Source organism: Dermacentor andersoni, chromosome 6 (assembly GCF_023375885.2).
Source record: "Dermacentor andersoni chromosome 6, qqDerAnde1_hic_scaffold, whole genome shotgun sequence".
In the NCBI taxonomy this organism is placed as follows: Eukaryota; Metazoa; Arthropoda; class Arachnida; order Ixodida; family Ixodidae; genus Dermacentor; species Dermacentor andersoni.
Genome location: NC_092819.1, coordinates 126,322,168 through 126,344,086, shown reverse-complemented (window position 1 = coordinate 126,344,086; position 21,919 = coordinate 126,322,168). Strand labels below are relative to the sequence as shown.

Below are 21,919 nucleotides of genomic sequence, written 5' to 3'. Positions count from 1 at the left end.
ATGGACACACATTGCACACATTGCACACATTGTAAATGGAATCGCACATACAGTATTGAAAATGTAGAGGGAAAAAACAGAAACGAAATACTCAAAGAACAATGAAGAAATCTTCGGTCATGTGCAGTAACTGTATATGTAATAATTAGGTATAAAAGCTCAAAAAATACTCAAATAGCGGTTAAATAAAACTCACTTTGTTCTACAGTGTGAATTCAAATTAAGGACGAATGAACCACAACAAATATTTATAGAAATTAATACTTGAGTTTGCCATTGAGCTATCAGTCTCTTTTATCAGTTCTTACGTAAAATATCATGCTCTGCTTTTCTCGCATTTGCAGCGCCACGTGATAACAGCAGCAATTATCGGCAGGCAATACGAGAGTACAAGACTGTCTAGGCTCCTGCAGCACCTCACGGAGACTCTGGATTCTGTGGGGATGATTCGCTGCTACCGGGTAATGGACAAATTTTGCGCCCGTTTCAGGCGACTCATCAACGACTACACAGAAGCCTTCAACGCCTTCATTCTGTCATACTCCTTCACCCGCCTCATCGTGACCTTTTTTGGCGTGCTTGTTATTTTCCTTGCCGTGATCGTCGTTGTGGTGCCGAATCAAGGGGACCCACAATCTGCAGCCACGGTTGGCCTGTCGCTCCTATCGGCTTTGACGGTAGGTTCTACAAATACGATTCGTCAAAATGAACTGAAGTGAAGGCGCTAAAACGACGACGGACAAAGAAGGAACACATACACGGTGCGTGTGTGTTGCTTCTTTTTCCACCATCGTTTTAGCGCCTTCACTTCAGATCATGCTTAACCAACACGTCCAACTATCCATCTTAACGTCAAAATGAAGGGTGATAGCTTCAATTGCCATTTCAGTAATAACTTTTTCCCCAACCTTTCTGAAGCTTGTTAGTGCTATAAGAATACGAAAAATACGATAGCTCTAGATATCCTATTCCGTTTGAACAATATTTATTTTAGGCATAACATTGCCGGTATGTTTGACAGGTATTCCAGCATCCCAGGCTATTGCGATCATTTTCCCATTGCATGAAAGGCTCGCTCAGTCATCCTTCTTCAGATCTCGACATCGTCATTGCTGCGAAATACCAATGGGCACTGGGCTTCGGCTGCTCCGTTTCTGGCTATAAAAAAAAAAAAAACATTTTCTCTTTTTCGAACCATGACACGAAACTTGGCTGCTCAAACGACGTAGTCTGGATGGAGTGCAAAGGTGTTTTAAGGGTTACAAGCAGGCCTGTTTTTACTCTTCTAATATAGTTACTGAAAATGTGTATACAGCTGTCTCGTGACGATTAACAGTTTCCTGAATTTGATGGCGCAGGCGCTTGTAATTTGATCAAATGGCGATTATTCTGAACGTGTATTCAAACAAGAAGAAGCACCTTCTATTCGCCCTTTCAAGACTTTTAATGTTCCCACTTGTATTTAGCACATGGTGTAAGATATAGTGACGAGAAATAGCGCAGGAAAAACAAGGAGCGATAAACACGATACCGGCGCAGCTATTGCAAGTGTAGTTTATTGACACAAACACAAATTTACACCTTGGCACAAACACGTGTGAAATGTTAAAAATTAGTGGCTAAATAATCCATTTATTGCTTATGCAGCATCACAGACGACCTCGCGACGCACATCTCACTGGATTTGTCAAAAAAGAATTCACGAGCAATCTCCCGCGCAATCCTATCTTTGTGTCGTGACAATACCTTAGTTTTATGTAGCAACGATTTACACTTGCATTGTCTGCAATGTAGGCAAAAATTAGACGGCGGCTGCGTTTTTAGCGGAGCTCTGTGGTCCATTAATAGGTTATTCGAACACAACCTAGTTTGACCAATGTACCACCTCCAGCAGAAGAAGGGCATGTGATGCACTACACCCTTTCCACACACAAAGAACCAATCAGGGTTTGTAACAGCACAATCACTATATTTTTAGCTATTGCCTTCAGCTTCCTTTCTACTGCTGTGGAGAAGTGGCACAATTATTTCTTGCCGGAAAGACGACGTTTATGCTAAACCGGCTTCCCACCGTATTCATGCGGGGAGAAAAGGCGTGCAGATACGGAATACTAGCGACTCGCTTTTCTTTAGCGTTAACCTATTCGTCATGACACCGTTTGTTATCAATTTTAACTTCCTCAATTATCGTTGACTGGGGGAAGCCCCCCCAAAGTAGTATTCACTGAATAATTTGACTCCTTAAGATTTTTGAGTTGACCAGAAAAGGCTTCAGTCATTCGATGTGATCATGACTTGCGCAAAGCAGATTCCAAACAAGATATAGCGATACTGTTCTTCACTAACTTTCAGTGACCACAGCGGAAATCAACAGTGGTCTTCAAAGACCTCGGTGAATAAAACCAACAAGCGCTATCGCACCAAATCCGGATATGTAGATCCTAAACCTCGATGCAACCCTACTTAGGTACTCCAAACTTAAAGTTCACACCACCACCACTGTCCTTAAATGGCCTGAGCACATTCATTCTAGCACGGACTCCATCCGTTCCCCTACGGAAAAAGAAAATAATTGGCAGCATAGCGCATCGTTCTTAGCACAACACCTTCCAAGACAACCGCTGCACTAACTCGCCCAGCATTCAGTACTCCTAAGGTATATATTATTATCATACACCATGCCTGTGCGCGAATACATACGTTGGCACCATGTATCGGAAGCGGCTCGTTAACGAATTATGAGCAATAACATGGTTCCCTCTGCGTAGTTCGATTGCAGGCGCCGAATCGAAACGCGGAGCAGATGCCCTTTTGGGCGTTTCTGTGAGTGCCTTAAAAGTGTTGGTACTAGTTCTTTGCAATAATAATGGTCATGTGCAAACCAAAAGCAAATAATGATTTGCAGATACTGTCTGTCTACAAAATACAACGCATTGTCACTTTGTGAGTATGTCCACCGAATCGGTTTCTTGTGCATAAGAAGCAATAGTCGAGATAGTAAAATGTGAAGTATATTCGCATTGTGTGTATCTGTACAACGAAAATTAATGACGACTCAATACGGCGATCATACGCCCTTGCAGCAAGTGACTGCGCGTTTCTACGTACATCAGTATAGGGTGCTTGTTTCCCTGCAATCAATACCAGCTGTTTGTTTCTTTATTTTGTTTCGAATGACCTTTTTTAACATAGCCTGTGGAAGATAACGCAGCCTGGCATTTACGGGTGGAATACTAGAAGAGGTAGACAACATTTTCACGATTAGTTGAAATTTATATTTAGCGAAATAAAAAGATTCCCTGATAGCCTTTCTTTAATTATTCCCTTGTGGAAACTACAAAATTAAAACCGAGAACTAGTGAAGTCTGTATCGGGCATGCGCTGCCTGCGCTACCTTATCAGGACAGCACTGATATCAAGCGTGCGTTTCACTATTTAAGAGCGTGCCAATAAACCCTTCGCGACTTCTTGCTCCTGCCATCGTGTAGTTGCCTCGACCTTTACCAGACACACGTCGCGTACGTTACATGGTGTCAGAAGTGGGCACTTCGGGTCGAAGCGTGGATCCGGCGGAGCCCCAACGATGGAACTACTGAAGGCACTGCCACCCTTGCAACTTACCGGCAATCTCTCTGAGCAATGGAAGCGCTTCAAACAGAAGTTTGACTTGTTCATAGTGGCAACAACGACGGAGGAGCAACCCCGCACACAAGCTGCAAAAGCGGCACTCCTTCTGAGTGTGCCTGATGACGAAGCACTTGACGTGTTCAACACGTTCAAGTTTGAAGCACAAGAATCCAAGGAAGACTACGCAACAATCGTTGAAAAGTTCGAGTCTTACTGCTCTGAGGTAAGCAACGAAGTGCATGAGCGATATCTGTTTCACTCGAGGAAGCAGGCAGATGGGGAACCGTTCGAAAAATTTCTTCGCGACCTAAAACAGCAAGATGGGCAGTGCAATTTCGGAGAACAGCGTGATTCAATGATCCGGGATCAGCCACGTCCCTCTTTACCCTTCCCCCTTTTAATAAAGTTTATCACCACCACCATCCGGGATCAAATAGTGTTCGGCACGAATAACTCAAAGTTGCGCGAAAAAATGCTTCGCGAACAACAGTTGACTCTAGTGAAGGCGGAAGAATTTTGCAAGGTCGCTGAATCTGTGGCGCAACGAAACGAGGTCCGGAGAGCCACGGACAGCCACATTGACGCTATTGACGCGTGTACTTATCTTTATCGGGCAACCACGTTTCGCCGCCTAACAAATGTAATCGCACAGCATGGGACGCGCCTGCATGTATCCGAAGTTTCTGGAAAGTTATCGATGCTTCTATCCGCTGTCTGTTGTCGCCGAGACTTATGTTATCTGATTTCATCACCTGACGCGAATGGTGTAGAACTTTGTGGAAGGCACGCGGGTCCGAACGATTAGTCTGGAACATTCGACGACTGCTCTATAAAAGCCGACCCGCTTGAGCCGCAGATCAGATTTTCGACGATCGCCGACTGTGTTCGCCGCTCTCGTTGTGCTTTAAGTGTAGCCTGTTTTGTGGGCACAGGTTCGCCCAATAAAAGCTAGTTTACCCTTTCACAGTATTGCTACTGTGTTCTTTGCCATCAAGACCACGTGACATCTGGTGGAGGTGCTTTTGGTCCATGTACCTGACGCCCCCGACAAGCCGCGATCCAAGCCCGGACCGTAAAGAGAGCACCAACGTAGTCACGGACCATCGAGTAAGCCGTCGTCTACAACAGCTGCCCCCGGAACACGGACTTCTACCTGAGAAGACCAAGAAGATCGTGGCCAAGACAACCCCAATGGCTGCCCCAGCGTCCCCCGTTGTCCTGCAACAACCTCGGGACCCACCGACCTTCCATGGAGCAGCGACTGAAGACCAGGAATCATGGCTGGAGACCTACGAACGCATCGCGACGTTCAACAACTGGGACTCCGACAAGCTGCGGCATGTCTACTTCGCCTTAGAAGACGCCGCCAGAACTTGGTTTGAGAACAGGGAATCGACCTTGACAACGTGGGACCTGTTCCGTAGCAGCTTCCTGCGCACCTTTACGAGCGTCGTGCGCAAGGAAAGGGCCGAAGCCATGCTGGACGCCCGAGTGCAGCTACCTAACGAGAACGTCGCCATATTCACGGAAGAAATGAACCGCCTGTTCCGCCACGCCGACCCGGATATGCCCGAAGAGAAGAAAGTCCGCCTTCTCATGCGTGGCGTGAAGGAAGAACTTTTCGGCGCAATGATACGAAGTCCACCGAAGACCGTAGAAGAGTTTCGTCGCGAGGCCACCAGCATCGAGAAGACACTCGAAATGCGGAACCGGCAATTCAACCGCCGCACGAACTCTAAAAACTACATAGGAATTCAGTCACTGGCCAGCGACGACCTGCGCGAGACTATCCGAGCGGTCGTGCGGGAGGAACTACAAAAGCTGTTCCCGTCATCGCTGCCTCAAGTGGCTTCGATTGCCGACGCCGTACGTGAGGAGCTCCAACAACAACTCGGAGTAGCCCCTGAATCGCCGCAGCCTCAGCCGCAAGCGATGACATACGCCGCTGTAGCCCGCCGTCACGTTCCCCCTCCGCGCCCATAGCAGGGCCCAGTGACGGCACAGTTCCGTCGTCCACCACCAACCCCGCCGCCAGCACGCAAACCCGTCACCCCACGCGGCATTCCAAGAAAGACTGACGTTTGGCGCGCCCCTGACCATCGCCCGCTTTGCTATCACTGCGGAGAAGCCGGGCACATCTACCGCCGATGCCCATACCGGGAGATGGGACTTCGAGGGTTCGCCGTGAACGCGCCGCGACCACAGATTGGCGAACGACCTCGCGATATCGCCGACTACCTCGCCGCCACTCAGTGGAGCCCTCGACGACCGTCCCGTTCGCCGTCACCAGGCCGTTACCTGTCGCCGCAGCGCCGACCATACACTGGCCCAGCCCGGGGCCGGTCTGCAAGCCCATATCCGGAAAACTAAAAGCAGCAACCGATGGAGGTGCGGTTGCTGTTCGTCGAACTGACGAAGATCCTCCGCCGCCGACGAAAATGACGAAGGGACCACCTCGACGACATAATAAGGACCCGCCGCCGTCCCGACGAAGTCAGGAAGCCAAGACTATACCGACGAAAGACGACTTGACGACGCGACGTTCCAGCTTCAGTTCAACACGACGCAGCCGTGATCCGGCGCCAAGGCCTAACTGCAACGCCAGACAAAGAACCACAGACCTCGACGTGCTTCTCGACGGCCACGCTGTTACCGCCTTAGTGGACACAGGCGCTGATTACTCCGTCATGAGTGGACACATCGCCGCCCAGTTGAAGAAGGTTAAGACTGCATGGGAAGGCCCTCAAATTCGGACCGCTGGAGGACACCTCATCACGCCGACTGGAATATGCACGGCAAGAATAACCATTCATGACCGGACTTACCCTGCCACCTTCGTTATCCTCCAACAGTGTTCACGAGACGTCATTCTCGGTATGGACTTCCTGAACCAACACGGCGCAATCATCGACCTGCAGTCGAAGTCTATAACGCTGTCGGAAGATAAAGCGACACCGCCGGAGAGCCCTCGTAGTCGCCACGCCTTGAGTGTGCTCGAAGATCAAGTGAGCATCCCGCCTCGCTCCAGCATTGTTATTTCGGTCGGCACAGAAACACCCGCTGACGTAGAAGGCGTCATCGAAGGCGACCAACGTCTACTGCTAGACCGTGAAATTTGCGTCGCAAGAGGGATCGCTCGACTGCATGGAGGGAAAACTGAAGTGTTGCTGACAAACTTCAGCCAGGAGTTCAAGCACATCAACAAGGACACGACGATCGGGTACATTGAGGAAATTCTGGAAACCAGTAATGCGTTTGTCCTCTCGGATTCCGCCGCATCTGCCCCGACGACCATGGTTCCCGAACCAAACTACGACATTAATCCAAGTCTCCCCATGGGCAAGCAGCAACAGCTCAGAAGTCTGCTCCGACGATACAAAGCCTGCTTTTCGACATCATCGAGGATTCGACAACCACCAGTTGCCAAGCATCGCATAATCACCGAGGAGTGCACTCGACCACTCCGCCAGAGCCCTTACCGAGTTTCGCCGCGAGAACGTGAAGCTATAAGAGAACAAGTCGACGAAATGATGCGCGACGACATCATCCAGCCGTCGAAAAGCCTGTGGGCGTCCACTGTTGTCCTGGTGAAGAAAAAGGACTGAACCCTACGTTTCTGCGTCAATTATCGTCGTCTGAACAAGATCACGAAGAAGGACGTATACCCCCTCCCACGGATAGACGACGCATTGGATCGGCTCTGCAACGCTAAATACTTCTCGTCGATGGACCTCAAGTCTGGCTATTGGCAAATAGAAGTCGACGAAAGAGATCGCGAAAAGACCGCCTTCATCACCCCGGACGGCCTCTACGAGTTCAAGGTTATGCCATTTGGACTGTGCTCGGCGCCCGCAACGTTCCAACGGGTGATGGACACGGTTTTAGCAGGATTGAAGTGGCAGACCTGTCTCGTTTACTTGGATGACGTCGTTGTTTTCGCCGGCAATTTCGACGATCACCTTAGGTGGCTTGCAACAGTACTAGAGGCCATCATGTCATCAGGACTTACTCTGAAGCCGGAAAAGTGCCACTTCGCTTACCAGGAGCTTCTATGTTTAGGCCACGTCATCAGCAAATCTGGAGTCCGCCCCGACCCGCAGAAGACAGCTGCCATCGCAAAGTTCCCGCAGCCCATCGACAAGAAGGCAGTGCGTAGATTCCTTGGCATGTGTGCCTACTACAGGCGCTTTGTCAAGGACTTTTCACGCATCGCGGAGCCGCTAACACATCTAACCAAATGTGATGTCGAGTTCAAGTGGGAAACGCCGCAGGCCGACGCATTTCAAGAACTCAAACGACGCATGCAGTCGCCGCCCGTACTTGCGCACTTCGACGAGCACGCCGATACCGAAATTCACACTGACGCCAGTAGCCTAGGCCTCGGTGCCGTCCTAGTCCAGAGAAAAGATGGACATGAACACGTGATAGCTTACGCTAGCCGGTCGTTGTCAAAAGCGGAAGGCAATTATTCTACAACCGAAAAGGAATGCCTCGCCATCGTTTGGGCTACAGCGAAATTTCGCCCTTACCTATATGGCAGGCCATTCAAAGTGGTCAGCGACCATCACGCGTTGTGTTGGCTAGCTAACTTAAAGGACCCTTCAGGACGGCTGGCACGGTGGAGCCTCAGACTACAAGAATATGACATCACTGTAACATACAAGTCCGGACGAAAACACTCAGATGCCGATTGCCTATCACGCGCCCCCATTGACCCGCCGCCGCAAGATGACGAGGATGACGACGCCTTCCTTGGCATAATAAGCGCGGAAGACTTCGCCGAACAACAACGAGGGGACCCGGAGCTAAAAGCCCTAGTCGAGTATTTGGAAGGGCACACCGACGTTGTCCCTAGGGCATTTAAGCGTGGATTATCTTCGTTCACGCTTCAAAACAACCTACTCGTGAAGAAGAACTTCTCACCAGTCCGCGCCAACTACCTTCTTGTTGTTCCGTCGGCGCTGCGTCCAGAAGTACTGCACGCCCTACATGACGATCCGACCGCTGGGCACCTCGGTTTCTCCAGAACGCTATCGAGGATACAAGAAAAGTATTACTGGCCGCACCTAACCGCCGATGTCGCCCGTTACGTCAAGACATGCCGAGACTGTCAGCGACGCAAGACACCACCGACAAGGCCAGCGGGATTACTACAGCCGATCAAGCCTCCTCACCGACCTTTTCAGCAGATCGGGATGGACTTGTTGGGACCGTTTCCGACATCGACTTACGGAAATAAGTGGATCGTCGTGGCGACGGACTATCTCACCCGCTTCGCTGAAACTAAAGCTCTACCGAAAGGCAGCGCAGCCGAAGTGGCGAAATTTTTCGTCGAGAACATCCTGCTGCGACATTGTGCTCCAGAAGTCCTCATCACCTACAGAGGAACGGCTTTTACAGCAGAGCTCACGCAAGCCATTCTGCAATACAGCCAGACAAGTCACAGGAGGACAACTGCCTACCATCCGCAGACGAATGGTCTCACGGAGCGCCTGAACAAGACCCTCGCCGACATGCTAGCAATGTACGTCGACGTCGAGCACAAGACCTGGGATGCGGTCCTGCCGTACGTAACATTCGCTTACAACACGGCGGTGCAAGAAACAACACAGATCACGCCGTTTAAGCTGGTTTACGGCAGGAACCCGACGACGACGCTCGACGCCCTGCTGCCGCACGTCACGGACGAAGAGAATCTTGACGTCGCGACCTTTCTCCAGCGCGCCGAAGAAGCTCGACAACTCGCCCGCCTACGGATCAAGAACCAGCAGCGTACCGACAGCCGACATTACAACCTCCGACGACGCTTCGTCGAGTACCAGCCCGGTGACCGTGTTTGGGTTTGGACCCCTATACGCCGACGAGGACTGAGCGAGAAGCTTTTGCGTCGCTATTTCGGACCGTACAAGATCATCCGACGTGTTGGGGCACTGGACTATGAGGTCGTGCCAGACGGCATTTCGCTATCACAGCGTCGCCGCTCACGACCTGAAATAGTCCACGTTGTGCGACTCAAGCCGTACTACCAGCGATAATGAACTTTGGGACTTCGCGTAACTGACCTTTGGACTTACTTTGTTTTCGTTGTTTTGTTACTTATGTTTAATAAGTGTCCTTTTGTGGCATCGGGACGATGCTTTTTTGGAGGGGGGTATTGACGCGTGTACTTATCTTTATCGGGCAACCACGTTTCGCCGCCTAACAAATGTAATCGCACAGCATGGGACGCGCCTGCATGTATCCGAAGTTTCTGGAAAGTTATCGATGCTTCTATCCGCTGTCTGTTGTCGCCGAGACTTATGTTATCTGATTTCATCACCTGACGCGAATGGTGTAGAGCTTAGTGGAAGGCACGCGGGTCCGAACGATTAGTCTGGAACATTCGACGACTGCTCTATAAAAGCCGACCCGCTTGAGCCGCAGATCAGATTTTCGACGATCGCCGACTGTGTTCGCCGCTCTCGTTGTGCTTTAAGTGTAGCCTGTTTTGTGGGCACAGGTTCGCCCAATAAAAGCTAGTTTACCCTTTCACAGTATTGCTACTGTGTTCTTTGCCATCACGACCACGTGACACTATTGCGGGGCCCGCAACTGCACCGAAAAACAGAGACGCCCAAGATGGCGACAAGCAGTACCGCTTGCACTAAGTGCGACCGGAGGCACAGACCACGGCAGTGTGCTGCATACGGAAAGAAATGCAACGTATGCCACTTGCCCAATCATTTTGCGGTGTGCTGTCGAGAAACGTCCAAAATTGCCGAAGTCAGCAAAGACGACTTTGACGATAACTTCGACATCCTAGAAGTTGGTGTTGGGAACAGAAATGCCGAAGACTGGATAGTGGAAGCTGAGGTCAAGGGCAAGAAGGTGTTCTTCAAGGTAGACACCGGGCCACAGGCCAGCTTACTGCCGTTTTCGGCATACCGGAAAATGCGTGCGGCGGGACCGTTGACTGCTGCTACCTCGGTACTACGCGCCTACAACGGAGGCGTCATAACACACTTCGGAGCAACGTCGCAGGAGGTGACGGTAGGAAATACTTCCGCCACAGTCCAGTTCTTTGTCGTAAAACACGGCAGTCAAGCCATACTAGGACTGCAAGCGAGTGAAGCCTTGGGCCTTTTTCAACGCACAGTGGCCACTGTAAGCGCCTCAACTGACTACGAAGCAGTGACAAATTTCCAGCACCTCTTCCAGGGATTAGGCTGCTTGAAGCAACCATACAGCATGGCCCTGCAACCAACAGCGGTTCCTGTCGATCGACCAGCGCGGCGTATTCCCCTGTCCCTGCGGGGCCCTGTTCAGGAAGGGCTGCGAAGAATGGATCGCGAGGCCATCATCGTAAAGGAGAACGACCCCACGGACTGGGTAAGCCCTTCGGTTACCGTCAAGAAAAAGGACGGCAGAATTAGAATTTGCATGGGCCCCCGGAAAATTAATGAGAACATAAAAAGAGAACACTTCCAGCTCCCAAGGCGCGAGGATATGGAAGGGGAATTGGCCGGCGCAACTGTATTTAGTTGCTTGGACGCAAACTCCGGCTTCCGCCAGATCGCACCTGACAAGCAGACGTCGGAAATATGCACTTTTGCTACTCCTTTTGGCAGGTACCGTTACCTCCGATTGCCCTTCGGCATCACCTCAGCGCCTGAAATCTTTCAAAGGACGATGACTCAAGTATTTGAGGGCCTTCCCGGTGTACATGTGTACATTGACGATATTTTGGTATGGGGAGCAAAGAAACAGCAGCATGACCAGAGACTGGTTGCGGTCTTGAAAGCGGCCGAAAAAGACGGCTTAACGTTCGACGCAAAAAAATGCCGGCTTGGTGTTACGGAAATACAATTCCTGGGAGATATCATTGGACGTGACGACATGTCGCCAGACCCAAAACTTATTAAAAGCGTGCTTAAAACGCCGGAACCCAAAACCAAATGGGATGTTCAGCGCATGCTCGGTGTAATCAACTACTTCGCAAAGTACGTGCCACGGCTTTCTGAGCGGACTGCGGTTCTCCGCGCACTTATCAAAGCACACGCAGTATTTGAGTGGACTGAAAACCACAGAAAAGAGTGGAAAGTATCACTCAAATTCTAACCATGACACCCGTACTCGCCATGTTTGATCTCCAAAGGCAGTCCAAGATAACATGTGATGCATCAAAAGATGGCATGGGTGCAGCGCTCTTGCAGTGTCACGATGGTGATAAGTGGCACCCAGTGGCATATACATCCCGTAGGCTAACACAAGCTGAGCAGCGTTACGCGCAGATTGAAAAGGAGACTCTCAGCATTTCGTTCGGTTGTGAGAAGTTTCACCACTTCGTGTACGGGCACCAATTTTTATTGAAACTGACCATAAACCGTTGCTATCTGTTGCTGCGAAAGGGATTTGCGACATGCCTCCCCACTTTCAGAGTTTTTTTAAGACTTCTGAAATATGATTTCGTTTTACAGTACGTACCAGGAAAACACCTCGTCTTGGCCTACATGCTGTCAAGATCGGCTCCGGCTAGTCACGACGACATCGCTGGCGCCGCTGACGACGTGCAAGTGCACGCAGTTGAAGTCCTGGGCTATTTGGTCACGGGCGCTACGCGACAGAAGCTGGTGCAAGAAACTGCGCGGGGCGGTTACTTGAGCACTGTCATCTCCAATTTGTCAAGCGGTGAGAACCTACAGGGTGAACTCAAGCCGTTTTCATCAGAGCTTTCCGTCGTGGACGGTATATTGCTGAAAGGAACACAAGTGGTCATGCCTAAAAGCATGCGACGTGAAATGCTAGGACGAATTCCTAGTGGGCACCTAGGATTGCAGAAATGCAAAGAAAAAGCACGACGTTTGGTTTTTTGGTCTGGGCTCAGCAGCGACTTATCCCTGCTGATTCAGAGTTGCTCTACTTGTCGGAAGTTTTCATACAAGCAACCGAAAGAACCGTTTCTCATGCGCCCAATCCCATTATGTGCATGGGTTCGAGTTGGTGTAGATATTTTTTCTTTTGGGGGAAGTTCGTACGTCGTAGCGTTTAACGCGCTTTCAAACTTACCGGAAGTCCAGAAGCTCCAGGACACCACTGCAAGAACAACAATTTCCGCACTTAGCGCAATGTTTGCCAGGTATGGCGTACCTCTGGAGGTTTGCACCGACAACGGGCCGCAGTTTTTAAGATATGAATTGGCAGAATTCGCAAGAAAATATGACTTCACTAATGTCACATCTAGTCCGCGCTTCCCACAGTCCAACGGTCTGGCAGAAAAAGGGCTACAGATCGTGAAACGCCTCTTGAAGAATAGTGAAGACTCACGCGAAGACTTTTGGCTAGGCTTGTTGGCCTACCGCTCTAGACCGCTTGTGGACGGCCGATCACCTGGAGAACTTCTTCAAGGCGGGCGTCTCAGGTCGAATGTACCGATTTTGGCGACGTGCAGCCTACGCCAGTCAAAAAACATCGTCAGAACAACGGCGGAAAGCATTTATCACCCTTGGACAAAGAGTCGATCGTGAGGCTCAGGGACACAACATGGTCCCCGAAAGGTATTGTGATGGGTGGAACGTCTCTGACGTCCTACAACGTGGAAACAGAAGGTGGTCGGGTGTTTAGACGTAACAGACGGCATCTCCTTCAGACCCGCGAACAGTGCACAGCAGACGAGAGTGATGATGATGACTGCGGTTCGTCTTACAGCTTGTGCACTGACTCTAGTGCAAGTAGCTCCGTTGATGTTACACCGTGCCAGCCTACACACCCGCATCCTTAAGCGTCGTCCGCCGATGGCCCGGCACCAACTACAGCGCACCACGTGCGCGGTAGCCGACGCTAGTCCCAAGAAGGTCTGGTCACACCAATAGGCCACCGCAGCGGCTTCGGTACGACGCGACCTTTAATCAAGTAACCTGAACTGTTGTGCTTCTTCGTTACCCATCAGAGGATGCATCGGGCATGCGCTGTCTGCGCTACCTTATCAGGGCAGCACTGATATCACGCGTGCGTTTGACTATTTAAGAGCGTGCCAAAAACCCCTTCGCGGCTTCTTCTCCTGCCATCGTGTAGTTGCCTCGATCTTTACCAGACACACGTCGCGTACGTTACAAAGTCGCTTGGCTCTCCAGTAGTATTCAACACCATTAGAGGAATTTTTTGAGACGGCTAACCAGAACACCGTTTATTTTATGCCGCATCTTAAAGATCAATATGGCCTAAGTGGCACTAGCCTTCCTATTTCTGGTAAGCAAATTTGACCTCACTGCTGCTAATTTTCATTATTTCCGAACGTAACATAGTTACTCAATGAAAGGCAACTCGCGGATATTTTAGTTAGCTACGTGTACAGTGTGATTTATCATGCAAATAGTGTCCGTATCTTCAGACAATCCCCTTGGCTAAATTGGCTAAATTGGCTAAAACTGACTAAATTGCTCTTTCGCTTGCGATTCCTTAAAGGAAGCGTGCTGAATCTATCAACATACACAACATATGGTATATTTTGAAAGCTTCCGTATTCTACATCATTGGCAGATCTTCATGCCGGAAAACTAAAGAGGAAATCGGGGTAACGAAGAGCGGACTCAACAAAGCACAGTTTTGCCCGCCATTGCCCCGTTTTACTCTTTTTTTCGTCTAAGCTGTGTCTACATGATTCCTAATGCCCCGTCACGCCAACGGCAGCTACAGTCTTCCCCCAGTAGCAAAGTTTCAAAATGTGATACGCTTCTGATATAATGCAAAGGTGCCGCAGGTTGGAAAGGCTGTGCAAATTAAGAGCCCACGTATCCAATCAATCACGCACCTTTCTTCGATACTGCATAATCAAAGTGATCCAACGCAGTCTCGTAGAATTCTGTTTCAGGCGTCTTTCTCATTTCCATTTTTTTCTTGCTCCCATTCTCCGCTTTAATGCATTGTATCACGTATCTGGTTACTTTGCACATTACGGAACTGGTTTCCTTGTTGAGGCGACACGATGGCTAAACGGCTGCGTGCGACATCAGAAGGCAACGACGGTTCGCAAGTGTAGTTTCTTCATCATCACTTTCAAAAGTTCAACTTAAGCACCTTACGTGAATACACTAATAAATACACGTTTCCTGATGCTTATCTATTTTTCTTGAACCCCCAAAAACAGAAGGGTTTTAAGAGATCTCACCAAATGCCTTTTATAGAATGCAAAAAAGCTTTGGAATTCACAGCATTGCATTTTTTTTCTAATATTGGTTATTTAACTGCTGCTGTGTACATGGCGCGTGAGTCATTTATCAGTGAACATGACCAGTGCTTCGTTAGTAGCCTAATTTTAAGGCAGCAAAATTATATAAATCTGCTACAATATAAATTTCTAAGTGAACTCAAATAATTATGAATACACAAGCGGCCCCTTTGTAAATCATCTTGACTAATACAACTTTTATTCAGGCGAAAGTCTTTCTAGGCTTATGGTGATGTTTCTGTCAGCAGACCTGACCGTCGGAGTGTCCGCCGAAGCGTCATCACGCCATATGAAAACAGATTACAAGACAGATTAAAGAATGAAAAATGATTTTCAGCGACAGTTAAGTGAACGATAACATTATAATAGAGATTGGTAGAGGCTAATAATGACTCGTAATGACTAATAATGGTTACTAATGACTTGTAATGACTATTAATGACTATAAGATGACCAATATGTCTAACGACACCTTGTAATGACCACAATTGATTAGAAATGACTAGAAATGTCTAGTAATGAGTAGTAATAAACAGTAATTACTGATAATGACTGAAATGACTTGTAATGAATAGTAATGACTATGAAATGACCAACATGTCTAACGACAACTTGTGACGACTACGATTGATTAGAAATGACTAAAAATACTTAGTAGTGAGTAGTGATGAATAATAATGACTGAAATTAATTGCAATGACTACGAAATGAACAGTATGTCTAACGACAAATTGTAACGACTGCAATTTATTAGAAATTATTAAAAATGCTTAGTAACGACCAGTAATGACTAATAATGACTGAAATGGCTTTCGCCGTTCACCTATTAGGATATCTCTTAACAGACCGTGTGGTTTTTTAGAACATTCTTACCTGTCGTGGTCGCTTAGTGGCTACAACGTTGTGATACTAAGCACGAGGTCGCGGGATCGAATTCCGGTAACAGCGGTCGTATTTTGATGGGGGCGAAATGCAGAAACGCCGTGTACTGGGCTTTTGGTGCACGTTAAAGGAACCCACTTGTCCAAAGCTAAACTGGAGCTCCGCATTACGACGTGCCTCATAATCATATCGGGGTTGTGGCACGTAACGCCTCACAGTTTTAATGGCGCTGCGTGGGTATGTGTTGCTCTATTTAGTTCAAAGCTCCAATTAAATTGTTTTTTTTTTTTCAGTATCCTAAGCTATATAGGTCCTAAAAATGCGCAACTGCTCTTGATTACTTCATTCATTTCTGCTGCATTGTTAAAAACGTTCAAAGGTGAACAATAAATACTTCTACAGTGCATATATGTTCGTAAGACGCTTCACCAGTAAACTAACTGAAATGCGTGCAGGTTTGTCATATTTAAAATCTTCTATTTGCATAAAGGTACCATTTGCCATGACGGGTGTCTTCATGGTCCTATTTTGGGCTGTTCTGGGGTTTGTGGCGCTGGAGCGTGCACTGGAATACACGGAATTGCCTATTGAAGAGGTAAGACAACCCTGCATGAATTCTCTGGGCCTGTCAAAATCCGTTTTCTACACTGCTAACATATCTCGCTTTATAAATAGAAAAAATTTTCCAAATTTAATAGCGTCTATTTTGTTTATTAGATATCAGTATATAATCACTAACTCAAAAAAATGGTCTCTAATCCACGCAGTCAAGGTGGTTGGTAAGCGAAGCTGTAAAACGACAAGTAGAACGATTGCCCATTGCGACGTAGGTAGAAATTATTCAAGCGGCGACATTCACCAGCACTTTGCCTAATTGTTAGCCTAAGACATATCGACAGCCTGCGACTTGGCTTGAGCCGCTACTTCGTGCGCCTACAAAGAGTGGACCACGCAGAGAAGTTCGCCATGAATCGTATGCACGCTGCTCTTCAAGAGTCCTCCCTATACGTGGCCTTCCCATAGCACTGTCACAACGCAAATCAGTCGCTAGGCGGGTTCTTCCTTTACGTATGAAAGTGCAGTTACCTCACGTTCTGCTTCGTATGCTACAGTCAAGCTGCCGTGGCTGCGGCAGCTTGCACAACAACAATCTTTATCGGGAGGTTTATGCGGGCAGCGCTACGTGCTGCGCATTGCATGTAGGTGCAGGAGCGCTTTATTATCACTTAGGTGGTAATTATGTGGTTCGCCGCTTATTCTGATTTCCTTCTACGTTGAAATGTAGGCTGTTCTGTATACTGTATGCGCGACTCTAAAAAATGTATTCACTACTCCCTCCACTTTGCTGAGTGGTTGTAACCTCTCCCTTACGGTGGTACGAGCCATTGCGTTTTGGGGGCATGAACAATTGATGACGACAGTTTTCTGTCGACGTTACGCCACTAACAAATCCCGGAATCCTAGCCATTGAAAGATTCGCAGTAAAAAAGGTACCACCGCTCTTTATCGTTCATTGAAGATAGGAGAAGATGAACAGTAAAAAAAAAGCTGTCAACTGTAAACGTACTATCGCGTTCAGTACGAGCTATAACGCGGAAGCCGTGGCTCTACCAACGCTGTAGCAAAAAAAAAAGGCCGAAGTATCGCCCGAAAGGCGAAGCATTCATTGCGATAGCAAACTAGCATACACCAATACGAAGTAAGGATGATAATTTTATCGCAGCTATCAACTTGCAAACATCATCATCATCTTCAGCCTGGTTACGCCCACTGCAGGGCAAAGGCCTCTCCCATACTTCTCCAACTACCCCGGTCATTTACTAATTGTAGCCATGTCGTCGCTGCAAACTTCTTAATCTCATCCGCCCACCTAACTTTCTGCCGCCCCCTGCTACGCTTCCCTTCCCTTGGAATCCAGTCTGTAACCCTTGATGACAATCGGTTATCTTCCCTCCTCATTACATGTCCTGCCCATGCCCATTTCTTTTTCTTGATTTCAACTAACATATCATTACCTCGCGTTTGTTCCCTCACCCAATCTGCTCTTTTCTTATTCCGTAACGTTACACCCATCATTCTTCTTTCCATAGCTCGTTGCGTCGTCCTCAATTTAAGTAGAACCCTTTTCGTTAGCCTCCAGGTTTCTGCCCCGTCCGTGGGTACTGGTAAGACAAAGCTATTATACACTTTTTTCTTGAGGGATAATGGCAACCTACTCTTCATGATCTGATAATGCCTACCAAACGTACCCCAACCCATTCTTATTCTTCTAATTATTTCCGTCTCATGATCCGGATCCACGGTCACTACCTACCCTAATAGATGTATTCCCTTACTACTTCCAATGCCTCGCTTCCTATTGTAAATTGCTGTTCTCTTGCGAGACTGTTAAACATTACGTTTGTTTTCTGCAGATTCATTTTTGAACCCACTCTTCTGCTTTCTCTCTCCAAGTCAGTGAGCATGCATTGCAATTGGTCCCCTGAGTTACTTAGAAAGGCAATATCATCAGTGAATCCCAAGTTACTAAGGTATTCTGCATTAACTCTTATCCCCAATTCTTCGCAATCCAGGTCTCTGAATACCTCCTCTAAACACGCTGTGAATAACATTGGAGAGATCGTATCTCCCTGCCTGACGCCTTTCTTTATTGGAATTTATTGCTTTCTTTATGGAGGACTACGGCGGCTGTGGAGCTGCTATAGATATATTTCGGTATTTTTACAAACGGCTCGTCTACACCCTAATTCCGTAATGCCTCCATGACTGCTGAAGTTTCGACAGAATCAAACGCTTTCTCGTAATCAATGAAAGCTAGATATAAGGGTTGGTCATATTCTGCAGATTTCCCTATCACCTGATTGATAGTGTGAATATGGCCAATTGTTGAGTAGCCCTAGCGGAATCCTGCCTGGTCCTTTGCTTGACAGGAGTCTAAGATGCTCCTGATTCTATTTGCGATTGCATTAGTAAATAGATTGTAAGCAACTGACAGTAAGCTGATCGGTCTATAATTTTTCAAGTCTTTGGCGTCCCCTTTCTTATGGATTAGGGTTATGTTAGCGTTCTTCGAAGATTCCGCTGCGCTCGAGGTTGTGAGGCATTGCGATACAGGGTAGCCAGTTTCTCTAGAACAATCTGCCCACCATCCTTCAACAAATCTGCTGTTACCTGATCCTCCCCAGCTGCCTTAGCCCTTTGCATAGTTCCCAAGGCTTTCTTTACTTCTTCCGGTGTTACTTTGGGATTTCGAATTCCTCTATACTATTCTCTCTTCTATTATCGTCGTGAGTGCCACTGGTACTGTTTAAATCTCTATAGAACTCCTCAGCCACTTGAACTATCTGATCCTTATTAGTAATGATATTGCCGGCTTTGTGTCTTAACGCATACATCTGATTTTTGCCAATTCCTAGTTTCTTCTTCACTGATTTTAGACTTCCTCCGTTTCTGAGAGCATGTTGAATTCTATCCATATTATACTTCTTTATGTCAACTGTCTTACGCTTGTTGATTAACTTCGGAACTTCTGCCAGTTCTATTATAGCTGTAGGGTTAGAGGCTTTCATACATTGGCGTTTCTTGATCAGATCTTTCGTCTCCTGCAATAGCTTACTGGTATCTTGTCTAACGGAGTTACCCCCGACTTCTATTGCGCACTCCTTAATGGTGCCCACAAGATTGTCGTTACCTGTTCTGTAGCTTGATCTGGAATTCCTTGCAACATTCAAACATTTGCAACATTAATTTGCAAACATGGAACTTTCAAACATTCACTTGCTAACTAAATTAAGAAGCATAGTGTCAGCGCGCACATTAAACTCTCGAATAATGCGGACACTCGCTGTCAAAACGCTGGCGTGAGGAGCATAGCAGTAGCAGCGAGCGAAGTGGCCTTCGTGCTCCCTATCGCTTCAACCCAAGGTCAGCGCGGGAACACACAGCACGCACAAAACTGCGAGCCGCCGATGCCCTCAAGATACGGCCGCGCGACGGCGTGCAGCCACAACATCCGCAGCTGCAGCCAAAGTGGAACGCTGCCCCCCTCCCTCCCTCCCCTCCCCCCGGTTGCTCGCAATGTTGGGTGAATCCGCGCTTCCTCCCCGCTTTCCTCCCGTACGCGCGGGCGAGATTGAGCCGAGATCGTCGGCTCGCCGCACGCGCTCTCACTCGAGCATACAGGTAGGGCGAGCACAGGCGGTGTTATCGCCCTTGGTCTTTATACGGAACATCACGGCAATCGCGACACCGACAGCGACGGCAGAAATGCGCCTGTAGTGTCCGTTTAATTTCTATCGCAATAAAAAAAAGTGGAGAGTGTTTCGCCCTTCAGGAATGCTCGAAGAGCGAAATTACTGCTTATTTGATGGAGATAAAGCGTCGACCCACTATGCAACTGTCGCACCAACACAGAATAAAGAAAAAAAAATGAAAAGTTGAAAGGTTCGTCCACCTCGAGTGGAAGTGGATGCTGCAGTCATGCTGAGTGAGTTGGTGGTGAGGTAAGGGCGAAGTCACTGCGCGCAGCACTCTATCGCGCCGCCCCTGATGCATGAAGGAAGACGAGCGTTGGACGCCCGAAATTTTTACTGCACTAACTTCGGGATCTCCACGGATTTTTACTCTAAGCTATCTTAGGGATCGGCTTACACTTTTAGACGGCACTATTTTCGAGATCGGCCCACATTTTGTTTCATGATTACATGTCTATTATATAAATAATTTCCGCGTTTTGGCATGTAACAACTGAGGTGGGATGATAAGGCACACCGTTGTATGGGAAAACCGTCCATGGCGTAATGATTACTGTAACGGGGTTCTGTGCTGCAGGCCCTCTATTCAAATTCGGTCATCGGGCAAATTCATATATTTATATATTATACGAGGGACGAACCGTTGGCTACGGTAGCAAGGTGCATTGTTGTGTTTGGACTCCTCCACCGATGTTCAAGGTATTCGCCGGTGCAACATTATGGTGCAACGCCGCACCTAAGGATTCTGCTGGACAGAATAAAAAGCGCCCTGTCAGCTACGAAACATCTGAAAACGTTGGCATGATGAAGAGCACCGCCAGTGATGTTGCGTTCTCTCACATGAACGCTGCAAGAAAGTGAGACCGTCGGGAAACCGTCGGCGTTCGGTAAAGTAACCAATTGTCCACACGAGCTGCCTACATGCGGTAAACTCGCAAGCATGTTCCACTCTGCTTCTTGAGGCGTCTTTGTGTCGTAATTGTTATAGTCATCGGCTTCTATGTTGGTGGTACCATGATCGAATCTCACCGCAGGGCACGTTTATTACAGCAAAGCTGTATATGGCTAGCCGATTTGTCCGTCCGTCTGTCTGTCGCCTGCACGCCGAAAAATACTCCGGTGCAACTTCATGCGCATGCGCGAACAAAAAAGAGCGAAGAGGCGTGCGATTAGCTGCGCCAGTAGTGACGTCGTTGCTCTCCGTTGCAGCGGATCGCGCGCGCAGCAGTTTCTTACCCGCTCCGAAATGGTAGGCCATGCGTCATAAATACTCCTGAGGAGCAGGCAGCTTTCGATCAGCAACGCCACGAGCAGAACTAGGAAGGAGCTAGTCTAGGCCGCGCCGATGCTGCAGTTCGGGCACAAGAACAGGCTCGTGTGGCCGAGCGCAAGCAGCAACAGCGTACCGTAATCCGGCAGCCTACGAAACCATTGTGTTATGAACTGTCCGGATTAGCCCAGTGATAAATACCGGGCCCACACGTTTCAGCTTCGCTAGTTAACAATGTGGGAGGATGGCTTGGGCGGTGATTTTTTATTTGCACACATATATACGCATGTATATCAGAAACATCACTGCGACATGGGATCCTAGGGTCTTTTCTTGGTTGCGGTATCTTCTGGATCGGCTCACGACAGAGGCTAAAACATACCTTATACGGAATAGCGCTGGTAACTGGTTAAGAAACAGTTTGTCTTTGAGAAAAAAGTCGGGTAGTTACGAAGCGCCTGCAGCGGTTCGTCATTATGATGCAAGCAGCGCTAAGGGCTATTCGCATCCGCAGCTTCCCAGCGGGCCCGTGCATTACCGCTCCGCGAAGAAAGCAGACGGTAAAGAAGAATGGGAGTATGCTTTTTGCTGGAATAGCGAAACGCTCAAACGATCTTCACTCCTTTATTTTGCTCGAGATCATCGTTCCGGTCACGGTTCTCGCGTCGCAGCTCATAACCTACA

The 21,919-nt window shown here is 48.3% G+C and overlaps 1 protein-coding gene across 1 annotated transcript in view; it reads left to right on the top strand.

The window, feature by feature from the left end:
* LOC126523344 (ATP-binding cassette sub-family C member 3-like) overlaps nt 1-21,919 on the top strand; it is a 60,678-nt gene that overhangs the window by 11,895 nt on the left and 26,864 nt on the right. Inside the window, exons 3-4 of the mRNA XM_050171982.3 lie at nt 345-677; nt 16,203-16,307. Of these exons, the coding sequence (XP_050027939.2) occupies nt 345-677; nt 16,203-16,307 (438 nt within the window). The remainder of the gene's footprint in view (nt 1-344; nt 678-16,202; nt 16,308-21,919) is intronic.